This window comes from Urocitellus parryii, chromosome 8, assembly GCF_045843805.1.
Source record: "Urocitellus parryii isolate mUroPar1 chromosome 8, mUroPar1.hap1, whole genome shotgun sequence".
NCBI lineage: Eukaryota > Metazoa > Chordata > Mammalia > Rodentia > Sciuridae > Urocitellus > Urocitellus parryii.
Window position 1 is genome coordinate 19,971,845 of NC_135538.1, and position 23,068 is coordinate 19,994,912.

The 23,068-nt window shown below is 32.9% G+C and overlaps 1 protein-coding gene across 2 annotated transcripts in view; it reads left to right on the plus strand.

Moving 5' to 3' along the window:
* Shprh (SNF2 histone linker PHD RING helicase) overlaps positions 1-23,068 on the plus strand; it is an 83,005-nt gene that overhangs the window by 9,164 nt on the left and 50,773 nt on the right. The window contains exons 3-15 of one of the 2 annotated variants that reach the window (XM_077801664.1): positions 1,237-1,907; positions 3,078-3,207; positions 5,183-5,405; positions 7,758-7,832; positions 8,795-8,945; positions 9,616-9,724; positions 10,350-10,606; positions 11,927-12,583; positions 13,914-14,165; positions 14,970-15,048; positions 20,204-20,367; positions 20,473-20,729; positions 21,952-22,073. In XM_077801664.1, coding sequence (XP_077657790.1) covers positions 1,269-1,907; positions 3,078-3,207; positions 5,183-5,405; positions 7,758-7,832; positions 8,795-8,945; positions 9,616-9,724; positions 10,350-10,606; positions 11,927-12,583; positions 13,914-14,165; positions 14,970-15,048; positions 20,204-20,367; positions 20,473-20,729; positions 21,952-22,073 — 3,115 coding nt within the window. In that variant the 5' untranslated portion in view covers positions 1,237-1,268. Of the gene's footprint in view, positions 1-1,236; positions 1,908-3,077; positions 3,208-5,182; positions 5,406-7,757; positions 7,833-8,794; positions 8,946-9,518; positions 9,725-10,349; positions 10,607-11,926; positions 12,584-13,913; positions 14,166-14,969; positions 15,049-20,203; positions 20,368-20,472; positions 20,730-21,951; positions 22,074-23,068 lie in introns of those variants that run through there. The other variant, XM_077801663.1, reaches the window with a different exon arrangement.

The following is a 23,068-nucleotide window of genomic DNA, read 5'->3' on the forward strand; positions in this document are numbered from 1 at the left end:
TTCATCAAGAAATCAAAACACAGTTTCTTTTCTGTTCCACATTAGTCCATAATTTGATTTGTGCTTATTTTATATCCTCCCCTGAAATACAGCACAGTGCTGAGTATTTAGTGGAGACTCAACAGATACCTGATAGGATATTTTATTTAACTTTTTTAATTGGTGCATATTAACTATACAGAATAATGGATTTTATTTTGGCTTATTTGTGCATGCATATAGCAATTCAAAAATAATATTTCTTTTGCTCTTAAAGCAAAATTTTAGTTGGTTTTGTTTGTTTATTTGTTTGTTTGTTTAATGCATCTTCCCTATCCCCACCTCAACTACTAGGCTGGAATAGGCATTAACCATCATTATGACTTTAATTATTTAATATTTGAGTGGTTTTATATTTGGCATAGGAATTGGCTTTTGAGTGAGGCTAGTGTACGTTTAGCCCTGGTTCCTCTTTTTGAAATCACCAGCATCTGTGCGCTTCTCCCTCCACTTCTTTTACTTCCGTTTTTTTTTCCTGCTTCTGTCTCATTTCTCCTGGTTGCCATCACTATCTTATTCCCAGTTATCCTTCTAATCCTGTTTTTCTGGTAATCCATAAAAAGAAATAGAGATTTGTATTTTTATTTTTCCCTTTTGGAAAAGAAGATAAATTTTTAAGGGGTTTTAAGCTATATTAGGTTCAGGTGATATTTGGTTAATGATTTGGAATCGTATAACAAAATTGAAATTCTGTAGCAATGATGTGAGTTTAAATATTAATAATCTATTTCAAATAAACATTTCCAAGCTATGTGAGAGATTAACCCTCACATATTGCTTATCAAATGTGGGTTTTTTAAAAATATTTTTTAGTTGTTGGTGGACCTTTATTTTTTTAATTTATATGTGGTGCTGAGAATCGAACCCAGTGCCTCATAAATGCTAGCCAAGCGCTCTACCACTGAGCCACAACCCCAGCTCCCTCAAATGTGTTTGTAGAACACATTTTACACAACAAATTGTCTTTACTAAATATATTCATTAAAGACCTGAAAAACAATTAGAATTTATTTGATACATGAGATTATGGTTAATATGTTCCTTAACTGTATTTGACTTAATAAATTTTTTTTGTTTCTCTCTGAAGATTTCATGTTAAATTTGTGGTCTTTGAGTTTATGTTGAATTTCTCATCAGGGAATACTTACATACTAAAATCCTCTCATGATATGTCTACTGGTTTTATTTGTCTTCTAGAGTTCACATTTACCAACCAAGAGAAGGTGAAAATGAGCAACCGACGGAAACGCGCTCTTCCAGTGAAGGTAGATGAAGAAAAGCAGCAGCAGCTTCGTTGGAACATGCATGAGGACAGAAGGAATGAACCACTCACCTTAACTGATGATGAGCAGCCCTGCCCAGGTGCAGAATCCTCTCTTGCTGATTGCATCATTCTGGATGAAAGCCCACAGGAAGAAGTGGTTTACAGAGACAAGAAGAGGTGTTCACAGTCTGGGAGTGTCTTGAAACTGACTAAAAAAGAAGAAACCATTGGTATTTTTTCCTCCTCTTCTGTAAAGTTGAGTATTGTGATTTCTCCCTATCATTTTGATAATTCTTGGAAAGCATTTCTGGGAGAAGTAACTCTTAAGCTTCTTCCTGAACAAAATTTAATTGAAAATTTTTCTGAAAGGAGTTTTACATTGATGAGTTCAGAGTTAAGCAATGAGTTCCTGATCTATGTTCATTCAGAATGTGAGGAGGTAAAGAAACAAGAAAAAGGCCTCAAAGAATCAATCAACATTTGTGACAAAAGTATTCGAGTACAATCATCCTTCACTGGTGAACTGTTAGAAGATTTGGGATGGCTGCAAAAGAAGAGAAGAATAAAACTTTACCAAAGACCAGAAGGAAATCACATTATCAAGGTATTCAGTTTCTGTGGTGTCTTTTAAAGTTCTTCTATATTAGCAGTTCATTTTAAAGTTCACTTGGAAAGTCTGAAAAACCAGCAATAAGTCTCTCATTATCAAGTTTCAAATACACTTTATTTGGGGCTTTCAGTAACTACAGAAAATGTATTATAGCTAATCCTTTCTGGACCACTTTTTTCAAGGAGATCCTCCTGATTCTTCTTTCCATCTGTCTTATTATCAATGTCTTCTTTGGGTCCTTATCATCTCTTCCTTACTATAACAATCATTTAACCATTTCTGTTTCCTGTTGTACCTTTTCAGATCCTTTATCTAGTTTCTGTACATGTATACCATGCATGCAGTTCTTTCCTGTCTGAAGAACTAAGTATAATTTTTCAAATCTGCTATACTAGTTTCTCCTTTGATATTTCTTTGAGCCTCATACTCCATCACTCTTTTTTTTTGTTGTTCCAGAAACTCCAAATTGATTTGCTTCCTACAAACACTCTTTCTGAATCTTTCCGTTTGCTCTCATAATTCCTTCTACCCGGATTGTTTCCTTTCCTTTCCCTAGTAACTCTTGGTCATTTGTTAATATTCTGTTTAGAGTTTATTTAATCCATTAGTGGGTTTTAAGAAAACCCCCCCTCCCAGAATCAATTTTTATTTTTATTTTTGCTTTGGTCATTTGTAGTACATTTACATTTTGGTTCACCACCCCCACCTGCCCATATTAGATATATTTTAGTGTTTGATCCAGTAATAAGGATTTCTAAACCTAACTTCATAAGAATTCTAGCATGTGTGTTAGAACCTTCTAAGGAAGTCTGTGCTTTTAATAAACTTCGGTGATTATTCTGATGCTCATCAAGTAAAGGAATTAATGACTTGGCAGGTAGAATTGGATGTTCTCATCACATTCTCCCAGGTTTGGTTTATGTTAAGGAAGTAGTTTTTTTCTAAAAGCTAGACTGGTGTATCTAGCATAATAGACACTTGCATTATTGAAAATGAAAATATCCAGAGGAGATCTGGTAGGTATTTAACTAGTACTTGTTGGGGCAAATACTGTGAATACCTTTAAAAGTGATGAAACTAAAAAAAGTTTTTTTTTTTTCTTATGTCCTCATAAAGAATTGTATATTCCAAGTAGAACTATTTTTTGTTAACAATTCTTTGTAGGTTGGAATTTATATTCTGGAAGCTGGCCTAGCAAAATTAGACTTTTTGAGTGATGCAAATTCAAGAATGAAAAAGTTTAATCAACTCATGAAGAGAGTGATGGAAAAGTTATACAATTTTATTATTCCAGGTAATTTTTAAAGTAAATTTTATATTGCTTTTGAATTGTGGATTTTTCTTTCAGCTCCTATACATTACAACCAGAAAATCAGGTAATGAAAATGATTTAAAAAATTTATATGACCTACATAAAACACTGTGTGGCAAAATTTTACTTATTCGAAATGCCCTTGCTGATATAATTTATTTTACTGTGTTTGCCAAAGTAATATGCAAGTTGAAAGGTAGTCTAAATGGATCTGAGGTAGTTGGATTTTTTGTTTTCTTGTGCACAATTTTATCACAGCCAGAGATTCTTGGCCAGCCTTTGTTCCACCTCTCCTTTGCAGTTGTCAAGAGCTTGGTTCCCATAAAGACCAGATGACTTCACTCTGTTTCTTGGCAGAACATTGTATCCTTGGTCAGAATTGCAGTTTCAGAATTATCTGCCATTGGTGGCCAAGGGAGAGTGTGGATGATTTGGTGCATCCAACAGCACTACTGCAAAACCGCTCAAATTTCTCTTTGAAGAATTGGTAGGGCAACATTATTTCAGTTGGAAATTTTAGAACATTTAGAACATACTGGAGTATTCTAGAAATCAGTTTCTAAGCTTCGTCAATGAGTTGATTCTATAGCATATTATTTCGTAATACTGCTACTAGTAAATTATTTTGCAAGTTAGAGATTTAGTGGGGAAAAATCTCTGGTTTCAGAATTAACAGGAATGCTTTCAAGTACATGTAGATTCTTTAAAGTTATGATAAAAATCTATAATTCTTATAAAAATAATGGATTTTGAATTTTTGGAGACATGGTTTCTAAGGAACAGTTCAAATTTAGATATTAGTACTAGATTGTAGAACTACCTAATTATACAATAATTGAAAATCCTATACAGTGTGTTCTTTTTACTGAAAACAAAAGTGAGCTGTATATTTTTGGTATAATCTTTTTGTTCTAGAGCATATTAGTATGTCCTATGAATTATATAGACCTCTTTGAAACCAATTCATACATAAATGGTTCACTTCACCTTGAAAGAATGACATTTTTGATAAGGAATCAGCTGAAAGAAGTTATAAATTTATCAACAGAGTTTTTATCGAATTGTTCATGTTAGAGTAAGCACAAGTCTTCTTGAATAGGACAGTTGTGCCAACTGAGTGAATCAAATGAATCAGATATTCCTCCCAAATTGACATTTAAGCACTTGTTTCCTAATTAGCAACTGCTTCTACCAAAAGTGTGTCCTTTTTTAGCATGAGAAATAGAATGGGAACTCTTGTCTTAACTTAATATACATAGAAAAATTAATATTTACATATATATATATATTTCCATATTTTAAACAATAATGGAGATTGGATTCAGGGTTGTCCACCACTGAGCTACATCCCCAGTTCTTTGATTTATTTTTTATTTTAAGACAGGGTCTTTTTAAATTTTCTAGACTGTCCTCAAACTTGTGACCACTTGCCTTAGCCTCCCAAGTCCTTGGGTTACAGGTGTGAGGCCCCGTGCCTGGCCTGTCCCATTCTCTTCCCCACTACCTCCCACCAATCCAGTTCAAATCTGAAATGATGTAAAAGTGAAATAAGTTATCATTTTGTAAACTTCAGAAGATATTCACAATCAGTTCCTGAGATGGTTATTACATACCCAAAATGGGCCAATATGTCAGCTTATCTGAAGAGTTATTAAAACAAGACCACCTTTTTTCCTCAGTGGTGAAGGGACAGATACACATAAATATTGCAATATACTGTTATACCAAAATCTTGTGTGGGCAGAGGACGTTAATTCCAGCCAGAGGAAACAAAAGAAAGTGCCATGGGAAAAGTGGATAGATTTTTGATGAATGAAGAATTAATAGGGATTTCCAGTTGTAAAACACACTGAACAAAACCTGAATTGAGTGAGTGCATAGTATATTTTTAGGATAAAAATTGTGTGTGGTTATAAAGGTAAATCAAGTTGTGACTACATTGTTTTTGAATATACAGATGTGTTAGAAGAAGATGATGAAGATTCAGAGAGTGAGCCAGAGGGACAGGACATCGATGAGCTCTATCACTTTGTGAAGCAAGCACATCAGCAAGAAGCACTGTCTGTACAAGTGGATGTCCAGCATCCTGCATTAATCCCTGTGTTGAGACCCTACCAGAGAGAGGCTGTCAACTGGATGCTACAACAAGAGCATTTCAGAAGCACTCCTACTGGTGGCAAGTATAAGATGCTTAACAAAAGGCACCTTGGTTAGAGGGATTGGTGGGGGTTGGCAGTAATCATTAAGCAAAGAACATTGAAAAGATAGGATAGAATGGGTATTATTATGAACAAAATAATTTCTTAAGAAATCCTTCAAAATTGAAATCGACAAAAGTTAATTTGTGGCTTTCCTCATTCAGAAAAGTTTGGGAAGTTTTTTCTTCCCAAAATGAACACAGTCTTGATTGGAATTTTTAAAAACCAAGAAATTTATTTACATAATTTATCAACTAATAGTTGCTTCTAAAATCTGATTAGATGAGAATTTTGCTATTCCTCTACAGGAAACTTCATAATTTGATGTTAAATATTAGGACAGAAAACAAATTTGTAGATGTGAGAGATACATGACTAATTTTCTTAGATTTGCATTTTATTCTTTGCCCCACAAAATAAAGAAAGAAATAAAATTTCACCTATTAAGTATTTTCATGAAAGTAATAGGTTTATGGGAGACACACACTTTATCACTACCTCAAGATGAGATTTTTACTTGATTATAGGAAGTGTATTAACTATTTAGAATTCTTCCTATATATATTTATTTTACTTAATGTCAAACAGCTGTAATTTCTTCCAGTGTTTAAATTTATACTTTTTAACAAACTTCTTTTTTTTTTTTTAACTTTTCATTTTGAATAACAAATAGCAATTCATTCCCACTACTCTGGTCCCATTCTCTTGTCCTCTACCTCCCACCTACCCAGTTCAAATCTGAAAAAAAATAACATCTGACATCGGAATTGGTTTCTGCTAAGATTCCTAATATGTGGGTTTTGTCTCCTCATTGTTTTTTTTTTTCTTTTAATTATTTGTTGAAGAAATTATAGTTCTATAAAGTTTCCCATGTACCATATTACTTTTTCTCTAAAATAAAATATTTTTTCTTTAATTAGTTTTATTAAGGTATAACTTTTATACATTAAATTGTACTGAACTTAAGGGCATAGTTTGATAAGTTTTAATAAATCTATACATCTGTATAGCCAGCAACCCAATTAAAATAAAGAACTAAAGGGTCCCCAAAGTAGCCACAAGCCACAAATGGCTCTTGAGAGTTGAAATATGATTGTTCAGATTCAGATGTACTGAGTTTAAATTCATACCAGATTTCAAATAGGAAGAATGTAAAATATCTTAATTTTAATATTGATTACATGTTAAAACATTTTTTTTAGTTATATTGGGGTAAATAAAATATGCTGTTAAAACTATTCCACCTGTTTCTTCTTTTTATTTATTAATAAAATTACAAATTAAAAATTACATGTGCAGTTCCCATTGTACCTCTATCAAACAGTCCTGATATAAAGTATTGCCATCATTCTGGAAAGTTTCCTCAAACCTCAGTCATTTTTCCTACTTCAACCCCATCAGGAGGCAACCACTGTGACCACAGTTCTGCTTATTTTTGAAACAATGAATGAAATTATAATAAACATACATTTGGGGGAGAAATACGCTTCTTTTGGCATAATGTTGGGATATATCCATCCTGTGTGAATCAATAATTCATTCTTTTTTACCATAGACCACATTTTGTTGATTAAATCCATGTGTACTATTTAGCAGCTCTTCTGTCAGTTATTCTCATTAAAATTTTTCATCTTTTAATCTTTTCATTGTATAAACACTTGTTGATCTGTGTTCCTACTTCATCTGTTAATCCCTTAGGAATGCAACAAAAGATTGCTTGAATTTTACTAATAGGTAGAGGCACACTCCCTCCTTGAAAGTTGGCTTTAACAAGTTAAAATATTAAGAAGAAAGATGGTGGAAGATTCTGATGAAAACAAACTTGAGTACTTCTATGTATTATAGTTTTAGATGTTTTTAACTTAAATAATCCTTTTCTGACTCTCTGACCCATGTAAGAGGTCAGGTAGGATTCAGATAAATGTACTAGTGTACTAGCATATGTCTGCTGAGTTATTTTAAAACAATGGAACTTCTTGAATGATTTATACAAGATAAGGAATTGGTTATATACAAGATAAGAATTGGTTATATACATTAGGTTTTTTTTCCTGTTAACCTTGTGTAATTTGCTACAGTTAACTTTTTCATTTTTTTTACTTGCTTATATGGATTTGTGCTCAAAACAAAAAAATTAAAGAATACTATTAGAAAAAAAGGCTTGGAGGGATCCTTAGTTTTTCACCCATGTGTTAATTATGTAGTTTTTCCTGATTGAGATTTCTCACCATGGGTCTCCAAAATGAGTATCCTAGGGTATCTGGACTTCTTACTAACAGAAAGAGAAACAGATTCATTCTTATGGTTATTTATTTATTTATTTATTTTAGATAGTTCCCTGCACTACTTATGGCGAGAGATTGTTACATCTGATGGTTTGAAACTCTTCTATAATCCCTACACAGGCTGGTAAGGCAAAATTTTATTTGTGTGCTTGATTTATAAATAAATGTAAAACTAGCTTGGCATGGTGGTACACAGCTGTAATCCCTGTGGCTCAGGAGCCTGAAGCAGGAAGATTGCAAGTTCAAAGACAGCTTCAGCAAAAGTGAGGTGCTAAACATCTCAGTGAGACACTTTTTCTAAATAAAATACAAAATAGGGTCCAGGATATGGCTCAGTGGCCAAATGCCCCTGAGTTCAATCCCTGGTACCTCCAAAAAATAAAAATAAAAATAATTAAATGTAAAACTATATGAAATAGTAACATATGTTCTCAGTTTTGGCAGTACCCAAAAGGTCTTATTAGACATTTTTATAGATAGGATATATGTAGAATTAATAGTACTTGTCATTTTTCAGTAAATGAATACAACATAGTAGACATAAGGAACTTAGTTATCAAGATTTAAAGAGACATTTTTATTTTAATAAAAGTTATTTTGTTTACTATGGGCCAGTTTTTAGATTTGTCATGAGATATATCAATTTATAAGAGTTTTAGGAATCATTAACATAATTAGTCAGTAGATATTGCCCTTTATTTATTTTTATTCACAGATTCATAAGGGTCACAAAAGGACATGTTTTCCTTTTAATTATAAAAGAAAAAATGATGAGTATTTACCAATACCACTTTTGTTTCTGTGAACTTATTTGTTAGCTCAGGCAGTTTTTATTACTATTATTATTTTTATTTATTTATTTATAGTTCTTACATTTTCTATTATTATTATTTTTTATTTATTTACAGTTCTTACATTTATGATCTATGAATTTGAGTTGTTACATGCTCAAATACAGCTTCAGTAAACTTAGGCTTTTATGCATCTCGCAGTTCTCATTAGAAACACTAATTAGGAAAGTGTAATTTTATATACATTACTATGATATATTTTGCTTGATTGTTTTTTTTTTTTTTTTCTCTTTAGCATCATCCGTGAGTACCCACATTCTGGGCCACAGTTGCTTGGTGGAATCTTAGCAGATGAGATGGGTCTTGGAAAGACAGTGGAGGTTTTGGCTCTTATTCTGACGCATACTAGACAAGATGTCAAACAAGATGCTCTCACTCTTCCTGAGGTAGGAGGAGTACTGTAGTGCTTTGGAAAGTGAGGGACATATGTTCTCAAAAGGCATCATTTGTTTAACATATGCTTGGCACTCAAATCAACACTTTCTGTTCGCTCTGTGGCTAATGATTTATATTAGTGGTTAGTTAACTTCAAGTGGGCACAGAGAATGGGATGTTTGTGACCTGGCAGGGTTTTCTCAAGTGATGTTGGCCAACTAGGAAGAGGATATGTGATCACTTACCAAGCATCCAAGCAGTTGGCAAGGAAACTACTACTGATTTCTTAAATATTTTGTTACTACTACAAAGATCCACATTAACATTAAATATCTTAAAATTGCTATTTTAAAAAGTTAATCAAATCTCAGATATGTAAATTTTAGAATTTAATAATTAGAACTTTGTTAAAAGATATAGGTAGCTTAGTAAATAGATTGTTAGATGAAATAAACTCTTAAGTTCTTGTCCCAAAATATGTACATATTTTTAAAAATAATGGCTAATTGTAGGTTCTGAAATAAAAAATAAGGTTTATATGTATGAATAGTGTATTTAGCCCTTTTTTTCATAATTATTTTCAGCTGTTTTGCATTTTCTTAATGGAAGGAGTATTAATTTTAATAAACACTTCAGAATACTGGAAGCAAATATGTGACTACTGAATGTTGTTTGTATCAGGGAAAAGTGGTGAATTATTTCATCCCATCACATTGTTTTGGAGGAAAAGTAAAAACCATGGAAACCCAGAATATGGAATTTGAACCAAAAGAAAAAGTTCATTGCCCCCGTAAGTATGGTATTTCTTAAAATGCCTTCTTAAAGTGATTTTCATTATAGTTCTTAGAGATATCTTGTAATTGTTACGAATAATTGTTTCTATAGTTGTTTATACATTGTATAAATGGGCTTAATTACAAGTCAGTATCTTAAGAAAAAATTTTAAAATATTAATTTGTTCGACTTGATCCAGGTAGTTCTTGCTTAGTCTCTTTTGCTTAAATTTCTTTAGCATACAATTTGAACCCAGCTTTGTTTATTCATAAGGATAGCTATATTAGGTTCTTGTTAGCAAATGAGTGTTTCCCTAACTAATGATAGCATATACTAAGTAATTATGAGAAAGTCAACACTTTCTGTTCTTTTATAATTTTGAATTGATTATTGTATTTTAAGACTAATAAATTAACCTTAGTAATTCTTCCCTACATTATTTCTGTTGCAGTGATTTTTTTCTTAGTATATTGAGATAAATTTTTTATTATATATTTTTCAGAGTATTACTGTATAGTAATAAATCTTTGATTTATATTTTTCTTAACACAGTCCTTAATGTAAATCAAGCTGAACTGAGTTTTGTTTCCCATTTCACTTTTATTTATTTTGACTGAGTTAGGATATTCTTTTGCATTTAGCTACGCGGGTAATGATCCTGACAGCTGTGAAAGAAATGAATGGGAAAAAAGGAGTTTCAATCCTTTCTATCTACAAGTATGTCAGTTCTATATATAGATATGATGTTCAGCGAAACAGAAGTCTTCTGAAACGGATGCTGAAGTGTTTAATTTTTGAAGGTCTTGTGAAACAGATTAAAGGCCATGGTTTCTCTGGGACTTTTACATTGGGAAAGAATTACAAGGAAGAGGACATATGTGATAAAACAAAAAAACAGGTACCGGAGCATTTATTAAATACATATATGTCTGTGTGATGTCTTATAGAATAAGTTGACAAATCTCCTCTTGACAATGACAAAGAAGCTCTCATAGTCTAAAGATTAAAAAAAAAAAAAAAAAAAAAGCTAGTTAAAAAAAAGTAGAAATTTGGTTTTGGTTATCATTAAATCCAGAGGAGAATTCTTAGCACATCACAAGTACTCAAGTAGGTGTGAATTATAAAATTGTTGATTAAACATAATACAGAGTTTTGGATCTCTTCTCATCATGCTGCTGTCATTGGTTAAAATGTTTGTGCATACTTTAAAAAATACTTATGATACCTAAAATTAACATATTACATTGTATACATTTCAAATCTTTTATATGAAATTCTCATTTCCATGTTATCATCTTATAATTTTTGCATTTGGTTATAAAGTTGATTTCATTGATCCAACAATTTCAATGTGATTTTAGGAAAATAGAGTATTTGCCAACAAATGAGTAAAAGACTAATGATAACAAGTCAAAATAAGCCATTGGCTTGGTTACTGTAAAAGAAAAAGTAGGAAAAAAATTTATTTCCTACAGTAGATAGTGTATAGTGTTACCCCCAAGTGGTATAGAAGACTGGAGTTAACTGCTTTTATCAGTCCTGCTGCCACCAGAAAAAAGAAAAAAAAAAAGTCCTCTAGTTAATACCATTGATTCTGTGTTAAGTATCCTAACTCATCTTTGATCTTAGTTCTGACACTGCTTGGAGGAAGCTATCTTGTCACCTACCTGTTTGTCACACTCCCCCTACCATGTATTATACACCCTTATAAGGCATTGCTATTGCATCTTTTTTTTTTTTTTTTTTTTTTTTTACTATCCTGAGACCTGTTAAGACCAGGGACCAAATAATTGCAAGATGACACAGGCAGAAAATGGAAAGGTAGAAGGAATTTATTTGTTAATTTTAATATTTAGTAGATTAACTTACTTTTTTTAGAACTTGGTTCTTTTGTAATTGCCTGAGTTTGGATATGTACATTTTATCAACTTAAATATACACATATTATAAGATATTAATATCAAAAAGTCACTAGCTCTCTTTATTCTTCTGTTCTTTATTCCTTGCAAATTATACTGTACAGGAGTAGATCCTCCTTCTTGATTCCCTGCAGACTACTGAAAAGTAGATTAGAAGCCATTTATCAGAAATGATTTCTCCTCAGGAAAAAAGACTAGCCACTGAATTTTTTTGTAAAGAATGTACATGAAGTTGTGAGTTTAATTTCAAAAATATAGCTGTGTTCAAATAAGGTAATTAAATTATATTTTATTCATAGACAGTAGGAAGTCCAAGGAAACTTCAGAAAGAATCCAGGAAATCAGGAAACAAGGACACAGATTCTGAATACTTGCCATCTAACACCTCTGATGATGATGATGATCCTTACTATTATTATTATAAAACCAGGAAAAATCGTACTAAATTGAGGAAAAAGCCTATTCCATCAAAAAAAGAAAAAAGTCAGCTTTACGTCAATCCTGATTCACAAAGTCACCGTCCAGCCTCTAGTGAATCTGTAATTACTGATATTACCATGTCTGAAAGTACATGTGTATCCGAAGTCAAGCAAGAACAAGAAACAGAGGACCATGCTCAATCTCTGAACCTTACTGATAATGAGATGCCACATTCTAATATTGTGATTCCCTATAATACCTCTGATTATCGCTTTGAGTGCATCTGTGGTGAACTTGATGAGATAGACCATAAACCTCGTGTGCAGTGCCTGAAATGCCACCTGTGGCAACATGCAAAATGTGTGAATTATGAAGAGAAGAATGTAAAGATTAAGCCGTTTTACTGCCCCCACTGCCTTGTTGCAATGGATCCAGTATCAACAAGGGCAACTCTGATCATTTCTCCAAGTTCCATCTGTCACCAGTGGGTGGAAGAGATAAACCGGCATGTGAGGTCATCATCTCTTCGAGTCTTGGTGAGGCAGTGTGGGCTAAAGAGGGATAGAAAGATGTAAACTTTTGTTCTTTGTAACAGTTTTTGTAATCTTTTTTTTTAATTTGTCTCTCAAATTAACTTATTGGTATATAATAGTAATATTAAATCAAAGCTTTAAAAGGAAACTGAAAATAAAATATAGAACAGGGGACTATCTTTCTGACCTAAGAATCTCCAGAGTCAGAAGCACTTTGAGAATGAAAATGTGAAAGCTTTTTAAAAATTTTTTGACCATATAAATGAAAAAGAGTTGGTTTAAGCATTTATACTTTCAGAGAGAAATACAACCCAGAGGCAGCATTATGTAATTGCAGCTATCTGTCTGATCTGTGACTTTTTAGCTCTGGAAACATTCTCTGAAGATTTTTTTTTACCTATGCAGAAAATATTTATTGAGCATCTATTATATGTCAAAAATTGTACTAAGTTCTGAAATGGTATGTCACAGACCTGATATGAAGATTAAATGATATGATCAAGTACAGACAAATAGTAAATAGGCATTTTGTTTACTAACAATAAGTACTCTTCTCTACCTTTGTTCTTTCCATGCAAATATTTTAGCTTTTTTATATTTCAGTCACTATCTAGGCATAGAAGAAAATACAGTAATAAAGAAAGCACAGTTTTTGCCATTGAGAAGCTCTGTTCTGTGTGGATAGGGAAAACTTTGGATTGAGTCTTACCTCTTATAGTTTTGAGTAAACCACTTAATGTTTCTATGTGTGGCATAGGAGTAAGAACAACAACTAATGGAATTGTTATTGAAGTTTGAAGATAATGCTTAGCATAGTGTCTGAAACATTAAAGGCATTTGGTAGATAATAGCTCTTACTTTTTCATACCATTATGTCCTCACACAGCTCTTGTTTCCTGCTACCTACCTATCATGTTATTCCTTTTTCTTTTTCCACCTGCAAGAACTCCTATATTTAGGAGTATACTCTTCAAAGTATACCTCAAATTTTAATTTCTCTGACTATAACTTCTCAGCCACAGAATAGTTATATAGTATATATTATATTATAATATATATTATATAATATTATATTATATAATAGAATAGCCACAGAACAGCACTGTGATGCTAACCCATTTACTTTTGTTATAGGTCCTTTTACATTGCTCATGTTATTTGTCTTCCACTACACTGAAATGTGTCCTTCTTTAGACAGGTATTCAAATCTGTCTCATAGCATGTATGATCTTTGGCAAATAGAAAGGGCTTGGTAAGGATATGAATAAATGAACATTTCATTTGTCTTCAAGTTTTTCTGCAATAACTGTGTTGGTGCTGATTGTTTCTTTAGGTATATCAAGGAGTGAAGAAACATGGCTTTTTACAACCTCATTTTTTGGCAGAGCAGGATATAGTTATCATTACCTATGATGTTCTTCGTTCAGAACTAAACTATGTTGATATCCCACATAGCAATAGTGAGGATGGGCGTCGCCTACGGAACCAGAAACGCTATATGGCCATTCCCAGCCCCCTAGTAGCTGTGGAGTGGTGGAGGATTTGTCTTGATGAAGCCCAGATGGTTGAATGTCCTGCAGTAAAAGTAAGAGTCTGCAAAATCATTTGAGGACTGGGGAAGAAAGGGAAACGGAATTAGGTGTACTTAAAAGTTTAAATCCTAATGTATAGTTAACCCACAGTATTGATATTAGTTGAGAGTTTGCTGTTAAACATCCTACATTTCTTTTTCTTATGTGCTAGAAACCTTTGGAATTATTTTAATACTCCATGAGTCATTGCTTTATATGAAAATATTCATAAATATTTGGATAAGATGTCAATCTGATGCAAATCAACTAAACTGTATTTAAGGACTTTTTAAAGAATTTCTCCTGACAGGAAAGTCTACCATACTGGTTCTGATAAGCCAAAGTTGACTTTGGCAGTTTGGTTTCACTTGTCAAGAGATCAGATATTTACAAAAATATTCTACTTCAGAGGTCAGAGTTTTGATTCCACCTTTATCATTTATCTTTATTCTGTCTGCTTTCTTTGACCAGTCTTTAGCCTGAGCTGAATTTATGTATCATATTCCCCTACCACAGGTTTACATTTGGAGTGTAGTGTAAGAGATGTATTAGTCTTAAGATTTTTAATTCTCTGCATACTTAAACTACCCCTGCAGTTTAGGGTGGCACCTGGCAACCTTCCATTCAAGACAACAACTGTATTGGAAGATGACCCATTGATGACATTCAACATTGAGCATGATAATTGTTAAATAAAAGCCAGTGTGTCCCACCTGAAGTATAGCTTTACTATGTTCATGAGTAAATGTATGCCTGACTTCTGCGTTGTTCCTGTGACTTTTTTCCTTTCTTTTTCTTTCCTATTTCTCTCTCACCAGGCTGCAGAAATGGCCCAGCGTTTGAGTGGAATTAATCGGTGGTGCATCAGTGGCACTCCGGTGCAGAGAGGATTGGAGGGTAGTGTATATCACACATTTTACATATATTTGAAAACTGTTTTTGAGGGGGAAAATATTATCATGCTTAAGTTTTGTTAAAATCTATACTTTAAGTGAATGTGTATTTAGAGTTCACTCCTAATAGCTTCAAGCATATATCTTTCAAATAGAACTTGAGTTATTTTTCTTATTTTAAAGAAATTGCTTTATTGCAACTATTGTACTTACATTACAAATATAGATACTGGTCTGAAGTGAGTTCCATAGTGGTAGGTAGAAAATAGAAAGGATCTGACCAAAAAGAAACCAGGGATAAAAATTAATTGCATTTGGCTGCCTTATTAAAATAGGAACCATAATGTTCATTGTCTGAATTCATAAGTAGTGAGATTAAAGTTATACTAATTGTAAAAGTTACAAAATACTAATAGCTTTATACTGCCATGGTATATTCATATACTATTATCCCCTCAACCATTCTTCTGTTTCTTCCCTTCCACACACACATTGTAATCTCACTCTTGTTTGTTCATAGAAAACCACCACATTATTGAAGTATTTATTCAAGTTGTGAATATTTAAATTTGAAATTTTAAGTAAATGTTATTTTATATAAGAAATTTCCTAAAAAGTTATCATTAAAATGTAGTAGAAAGGGCTGGGGATGTGGCTCAAGCGGTAGCGCGCTCGCCTGGTATGCGTGCGGCCCGGGTTCGATCCTCAGCACCACATACCAACAACAAAAAAAGATGTTGTGTCCGCCGAGAACTAAAAAATAAATATTAAAAATTCTCTCTCTCTCTCTCACTCTCTCTTTAAAAAAAATGTAGTAAAAATATAAAATTTAAATATACCTAGAGTCCAGTAATATTTATTCATCTTTGTTATGGTTTAGTGTTTTGATTTTGGTCTTCCCCAAAATCTCATGTGTGAAACTATGCAAAAAGGTTTAGAGGAAATGATGGGGTTCTAAGAGCTTTAACCCAGTCAGTGGATTAATCCCAGGATGGAATTAACTGAGAGGTAATTGAAAGCAGTAGGAGGTGGCTAAAGGAGGTGGATCATTGTGGGAGTGCCTTTGGGGTATATATTTTGTATCTGGCAAACAGCCTCTCTATGCTTCCCGGTCATCATGTGACCTGCTTCCCTCTGCCACAGTCTTCCACCTATGGACTTAGACCTCTGAAACAGTGAGCCCTCAAATTAACCTTTCCTCCTCTAAAGTTGTTCTTTTCAGGGCTTTTAGTCACAGCAGCAAAAAGGCTGACTAAAACAAACTTATCTTTCTGAAAATTCAGGGTTTCATATGTTGCATTTGATTTGAACTGTATAACTTTTTATTGTGCAAAAAAAAAAAAACTTCTATTACTATGACCTGGAAAAAAAGTGGGTTTTTTTTTTTTTTAGTATTTTGAATTTTATTGAGGTATAAATGACATATAATAAAACTGCTTAAAATGTAAAATTTGGAAAGTTTTTGTTTATGTACATACCCATGACTCTCTTATTTCCACAATAAAATAATTATACCCAAAGTATCCTCATGCCCCAAGTCACCTAAGAAAAAAGCAGCTTTTTTGAAACTTTCTGGAATTTTGCTTGTCTTTCCTCTTTGCTTTCATACTCTGTAGCTTCTTTAACTTGATATATTCTAAAAATCGTATTTTTTTTTTTTTAGTCGTTATATTGAGATTGCTAGTTTGCCCGTGACTTACTATGTTGTATCAGAGAGAGAGGAATAGAGAATTCCGCTCAACAGAACATAAACCCCAAAGACACATCCCTAGGAATCCATCTCCTCCAACCACTTCCTGCTTAGAGTAGTATTTGCATACTGATTGGGTTAAGGCTCTCTTAACCCAGTCATTCCACCTCTAAACCCTTTTGCATTGACTCACACATGAGCTTTTGGGGGGACACCTTACATCTAATCATAACAAATGTCTTCAGATGTTGCCAAGTATCCCTTGGGGAGCAAAATTGCACCCTTTCACGTCTGCCTCAGTTGAAAACCTAAACTCATAGAGATAAATTATACTTAATGATCTATTAATTAGCAATAACTAAGAAATCTTACAAATCTCAAATTGGCCACATATTGAACAAGGAAATGAAGGTAAAGTGTTTTCATTCCATAATTTGCCAGGCCTTTACTGTGTGACTGATAGCCAGCTGAAATACTGTCAATCTACTTGCAAAGTCAAGTAGGCAAGAAAACTGCCTACACTTCAAAGCTTTGGGAATATCTAAACCTAGGTTCACATCTTGACTTATTAATTATATGTTTATAAACAAATTGATTAAACAGTCAAATCTTTATTGTCCTCATTTGTAAAATAATGTGTTTTCCATACGAATTATAATGAAGAATACAAAGCACTTAGTACACAGTACCTGGCAGATGTTAAATATTCAGTGAATGATAGCTACTTCCACTTTTGCTTTTGTTTTTATTTTTGACTTATGTAGTCATTTATTTATTTTAGTTTCTTTGAAACTGTTGACTTTTGAATAAGTTCTTTGTAGTGCATTTATCATTTCATTTAGTTTCTGTAACGTATCATGGTGAACATAAACAGGCAAAGTCTCCCATATTATTGAGCTTATACCTTAGATGGGAAGATATGTTTATTAAATACTTACACAAAAATTAAACTGTAATCAAGATAACTTTCACCAATGAGAAAATTACAAAATTCTAACTAACACAGGTTTTATAAAGAAGATATCACGTGCTAAGGATGCAGAAGGGAGTAACAACTGATCTGAGATCCAAAACATAAGCTAGGTTTAGAGGCAAAGGAAGAATTCTCTGTTGTAGAGGAACAGGAAGAAAAAATATATGAAGATCATAAGGTAGCAGGAGACCAAAAGAGGATCAGTGTGGCTAGAATACAAACAGGGGGAAACATGTATTAAGATACTGAGTAGGTGGGTATAGATGGAATGGTAGAAAACCTTGTAAGCCATAATAAAGAACTTTACTCATTTAGTTTTCTTAAGAAAAAGAGGAGCTTTTGAAAGAATTCAACACAGTGGTTTAGGGTCTTTTGTGGCTAGTTTATATTTCAAAAGAACACTAGTTGCAATGTGGAGAATGGTTTAGAAGACTGGCAGAATGAATATTAGAATGTCAGTTGATTGGCTATAATAAATAACCTAGACAAGTTATGCTAGCACTTTGGATTTAGACTAAGGTTGTTCTTAAGAAATAATGAACAATAGATAAGGAAAAAAACAAGACTTGATGATAGATAAGGAGATGCTGAGATTTTTGACGTGTAAATCCACAGATGGAGACAATATTTACTTCTGAATAATACTAGAAGAAAGGCATATTTGGGTAATAGATTGCAAATTTGATCATGGCAAGTAGAATCCGAGACACTTTTTTATACCACAAAGAAGGAGTAGCAACATCTCTAGCAATTAGAGAAATGTAAACCAAAACTACTCTAAGATTTCATGTCGTTTCAGTCAGAATGGCAGCTATTAAGAATACAAACAGCAATAAGTGTTGGTAAGGATGTGGGGAGAAAAGCACACTCATATATTGCTGGTGGGATTGCAAATTGGTGCAACCAATGTGGAAAGCAGTATGGTGATTCCTTGGAAAATTTGAAATGGAACCACAGTTTGACCCAGCTATCCTATTCCTCGGTCTATACCCAAAGGACTCAAAAATAGTATACAGTAGTAATACATCCACATCAACGTTTATAGCAGCACAATTCACAATAGCTAAATTGTGGAACCAACCCAGAGCCCTTCAGTAGATGAATGGGTAAATAAACTATGGTATATATACACAATGGAATATTACTCAGCATTAAAAAAGAATAAAATCATGGCATTTGCAGCTAAATGGATGGAGTTGGAGGATATAATGCTAAGTGAAGTTAGCCAATCCCAAAAAACCAAATGCCGAATGTTTTCTATGATAGGAGGATGCTGATCCATAATGGGTATGGTGGGGGTGCATGAGAGGAATGGAGGAACTTTAGATAGGGAAAAGGGGGGGAAGGAGGGAAAAGGAGGTTGGACAGAGGTAGGAAAGACGGTGGAATGAGATGGACATCATTACCCCCAAGTACATGTGTGAAGACCTGAATGGTGTGACTCTATTTTGTGTACAACCAGAGCCGTGAAAAATTGTACTCTATATGTGTACTCTGAATTGAAATGCATTCTGCTGTCATATATAACAAATTAAAATAAGTAAAAAAGGAGTAGTAGCACATGGGTAATGGCATTGATTTGAGCTAAAATATAAATCTAGATTTCTGCATACAGACGGTGATATATCAATTCTTTCAGATGTTACTCATTCCCAAAAACCATGAAAGTAACTTGATTCAACTTAAATATTTGTTGCTTATCTTCAAAAAGATATTATAGGAAGGGTTATAGCATTTTTTTAAAGATAATTTTAATGTCCTTTGAAGAGAGTACATGCTCCTTGTTAAAAATATATGTATGTGCATGTATATACATATATATGTGTGTATATATGTATCTATCTATCCATATTTATAAAACAGAACAGAAAAGCATAAAGCAAATTACACTCACTCATACTCTTCATTTGAAGACAAAACCACATTTAGTATTTTCTATATAAATATTTTTATATTTGCATTCATTGATTGCATAATTTTTATGTTAGTTCCCCTGCCACACACCTGATATTTTATCCTAAGCAGTTTTTATATGTTAAAATATTCATCACAAATAGATAAGTGGAAAACTGCTTATTAGGATATATTAAGTAGGGGAAAATACAATACAATATTGAATGTGCCTAGTCAGGAGATATATAAGAATGACCATGCACTAAAGCTCATGAATGGAAGGCTTGCTAGATCAGAAAAGAACAATAGTTGTTTTATGAGGGTACTATGGTTTATTTATTTTTCTTTATTTTACATTTTTATTCTATAGATGTTGCTATGAATTACTGAGTAAGTCTCATCTGTATTTTTTATTATAGTCTTAGGCTTTTCTCTGAGATTAGGAGGAATTTTAGATAAGAGTGTTCTCTATGTCACCTATGTGTTTTAATTCATAGAAAATACTTTGAACTTTGTAATGTCTATGAGAGTACTTATTTAAAATAGTAACAAAAAAGTATTTAAAAGTTATTCTTAGTGTGCTTTTGGCTTTTTTCTTTTTAGATCTTTTTGGTTTAGTGGTCTTTCTTGGTATTGAACCTTACTGTGTCAAACACTGGTGGGTTCGCCTCCTCTATCGTCCTTACTGCAAGAAGAATCCTCAGCTCCTCTACAGCTTTATTGCCAAGATACTGTGGAGGTCTGCAAAGAAAGATGTGATTGACCAAGTATGTTTTCATCAGTTAAGGGTATTAGTTTAAAAAAAAAATGGAGTTGGGATGAAAAGTTTAATTTTCAGGTAAAGTCTTTTTATTTTTAACTCCTCATTACAGATCCAGATACCACCTCAGACCGAAGAAATACACTGGCTCCACTTTTCTCCAGTGGAAAGACATTTCTACCACCGTCAGCATGAAGTGTGCTGCCAGGATGCAGTGGTAAAACTCAGGAAGATTTCCGACTGGGCCCTAAAGCTCAGCAGCCTGGACAGAAGGACTGTCACCTCCATTCTGTATCCATTGCTGAGGCTCAGACAGGCCTGCTGCCATCCACAGGCTGTTCGTGGAGAGTTCTTGCCACTGCAAAAAAGGTTTTATTATCAATTTCCTTATCCTGTGGTTTATTAGATTGTAAAATAGACAATATTTAAGCAGTTATCACAGTTTTATTCAGGGACTTAAAATTGAGTTGTCAGTTATTTTTAGTCATATAGTGGTTTTTCTCTGTATGAAGTCTTATTTTTGAATGAGAATCTAATAAAAATGATTTTATGTTTTTTAAAATTTATTTTAGAATTAGGACCATTGTTGGGATTTTTTTAGTTGTTTTTTTTTTTTAATTGGAGTTCTTTTTGCAGTACTCCAGATTTAAAAGGCTTTTGTTTTAATTGTATTTCTTAGTTTCCCCACATCAGGGAATTACATTGCCATTGAATAGTTTCTTTATAATTGTGCTAGCTCTTTGATTTTTTTTTCCTTCCAAAATCATTAAGGAATTTGTGTCCATAATACTCTGTCACCCCAGAAATATTTTTGCAAATCAGACTGTACTTCAGAAATGGCCTATTTTTAGCACTGGCATAAAAAAGAAACTCTTTTAGGTGTCATAGAGATATAAAGAGGATGAGATTTTGTTCTTGCCTTTAAGTAAATTATAGACAAATAGGGAAAGTATCAAAGATTATAGAATCTTCAATATAAGGCATATATGATAAATATCATAAAAGATACATACAAAGTCCTATGGAAACAATTTTATTGCATGGTGAAAATTCAATAGCTTTCTGGTGGAAGTGACATTTGACCTTATTCTTGAAGGATTTTTTTAAATTACATACTAAAAGATATAAGGCTCAAGGAGATTAATTAATTTTAGAGATAGGGTGTCACTGAATTGCCTAGGGCCTTGCTAAGTTGCTGAGGCTGGCTTTCAACTCATGATGCTCCTGTCTCAGACTTCTGAGCCACTGGGATACAGACGTATGCCACGGCGCCTAGCATTCAAATATATCTATATCATATTCTATTTTATATTTGAGGAATATTTTTCTAGTTCCTTTCTCCCTTGACTAAATAGGGAAAATTTTAAAGAATGATGGGATCAGATATAAGAAAGTCTGCTTTTAGAGTACAAAATAATTAAATTAACAAGCTATAATGGTAAAATGGAGCTAAAGAGAAAAATGCTGTAATGGTATCATATAGACTCTTTTTAAGAGTCCTGTGATATTCATCTTGCATGATGTAACTCTCCCACTGAATTAATAGTTGGGATTTCATTTCTAGCTTTTAACAATCTGCCTTTTCTTTAAGTACGATGACAATGGAAGAGCTACTGACATCTTTGCAGAAGAAATGTGGAACCGAGTGTGAAGAAGCACATCGGCAACTAGTTTGTGCCCTCAATGGCTTAGCGGGCATCCACATTATTAAAGGTAGAAGGTGATTGCTTTGTTATTTCTGATTTTTCAGATACCTTCTGAGGAAGTTTAATTATAGCAGAACCCACCCCCCCCCAAAAAAAAATACACACTACTGATTGTAATTTAAATGTTCTCATTTAAGTTACAGAGAGCAGTTATGCAGGATGGTTCATAAACTTTAAACATTTACAAGTGTTTTGTCTGAACAATTCCACTTTTGCAAGTTTTTTCTTGTTTTTTTTACAGAAATTCAGATATGAAAAAAGATATGGCCATAAGTTGATAATCTTAGTCTTTTATAGTGAACAATTAAAAACAATCAAAATGTCTAGAAATAGAAGACTGGTTAAATTTTGACACATTCATAGGAGTATTGTTTATTGATTTTAAAATTTATAAATAAATTCAAAATTTATTTATAAATTTGTTTTTCCCATAAATATATGCCTACAAGGAATGATGGTGGTATATAAAGTGTCAGATGTTTTGGATCTTAAATTCGTTCAGAAGGTGACCAATATGTGCGCGTGTGCACACACTGACACAATGCATATAATAGAACTACAGTGAGAAATAGACAAATCCATAATTGTAGTTAAGGATTTCAGCATCTTTCTCTAAACGTTTACCAGAGTGTAGATAAAAAGTAAGTACATAGACAAAACTGTTATTCAGTTGACCTAATGAAGACTTATTTAACACTTTACCCAACCAAAGGGTTGCACATATTCTTTTTGGGTATACATAGAATGCTTACCAAGGTCAGCCATCTTCTGGGCTGTAAAACAAGTAAATAAGCCAAGGATTCAAAATCTTTCGTGCATACTCTATGACCACAGTGGAATTAAATTAGTTATCAGTAAGAGAAAAATAACTAGAAAGTCTTTAAATATTCGGAAACTAAATAACAACTTCTGAATAATCCATAGAGTAAAGATAAATCAAAAGCTAGACTAGGATGTATTTTGAAGTGAATGAAAATAAAATATCAAGGTTTGTGAGATGTA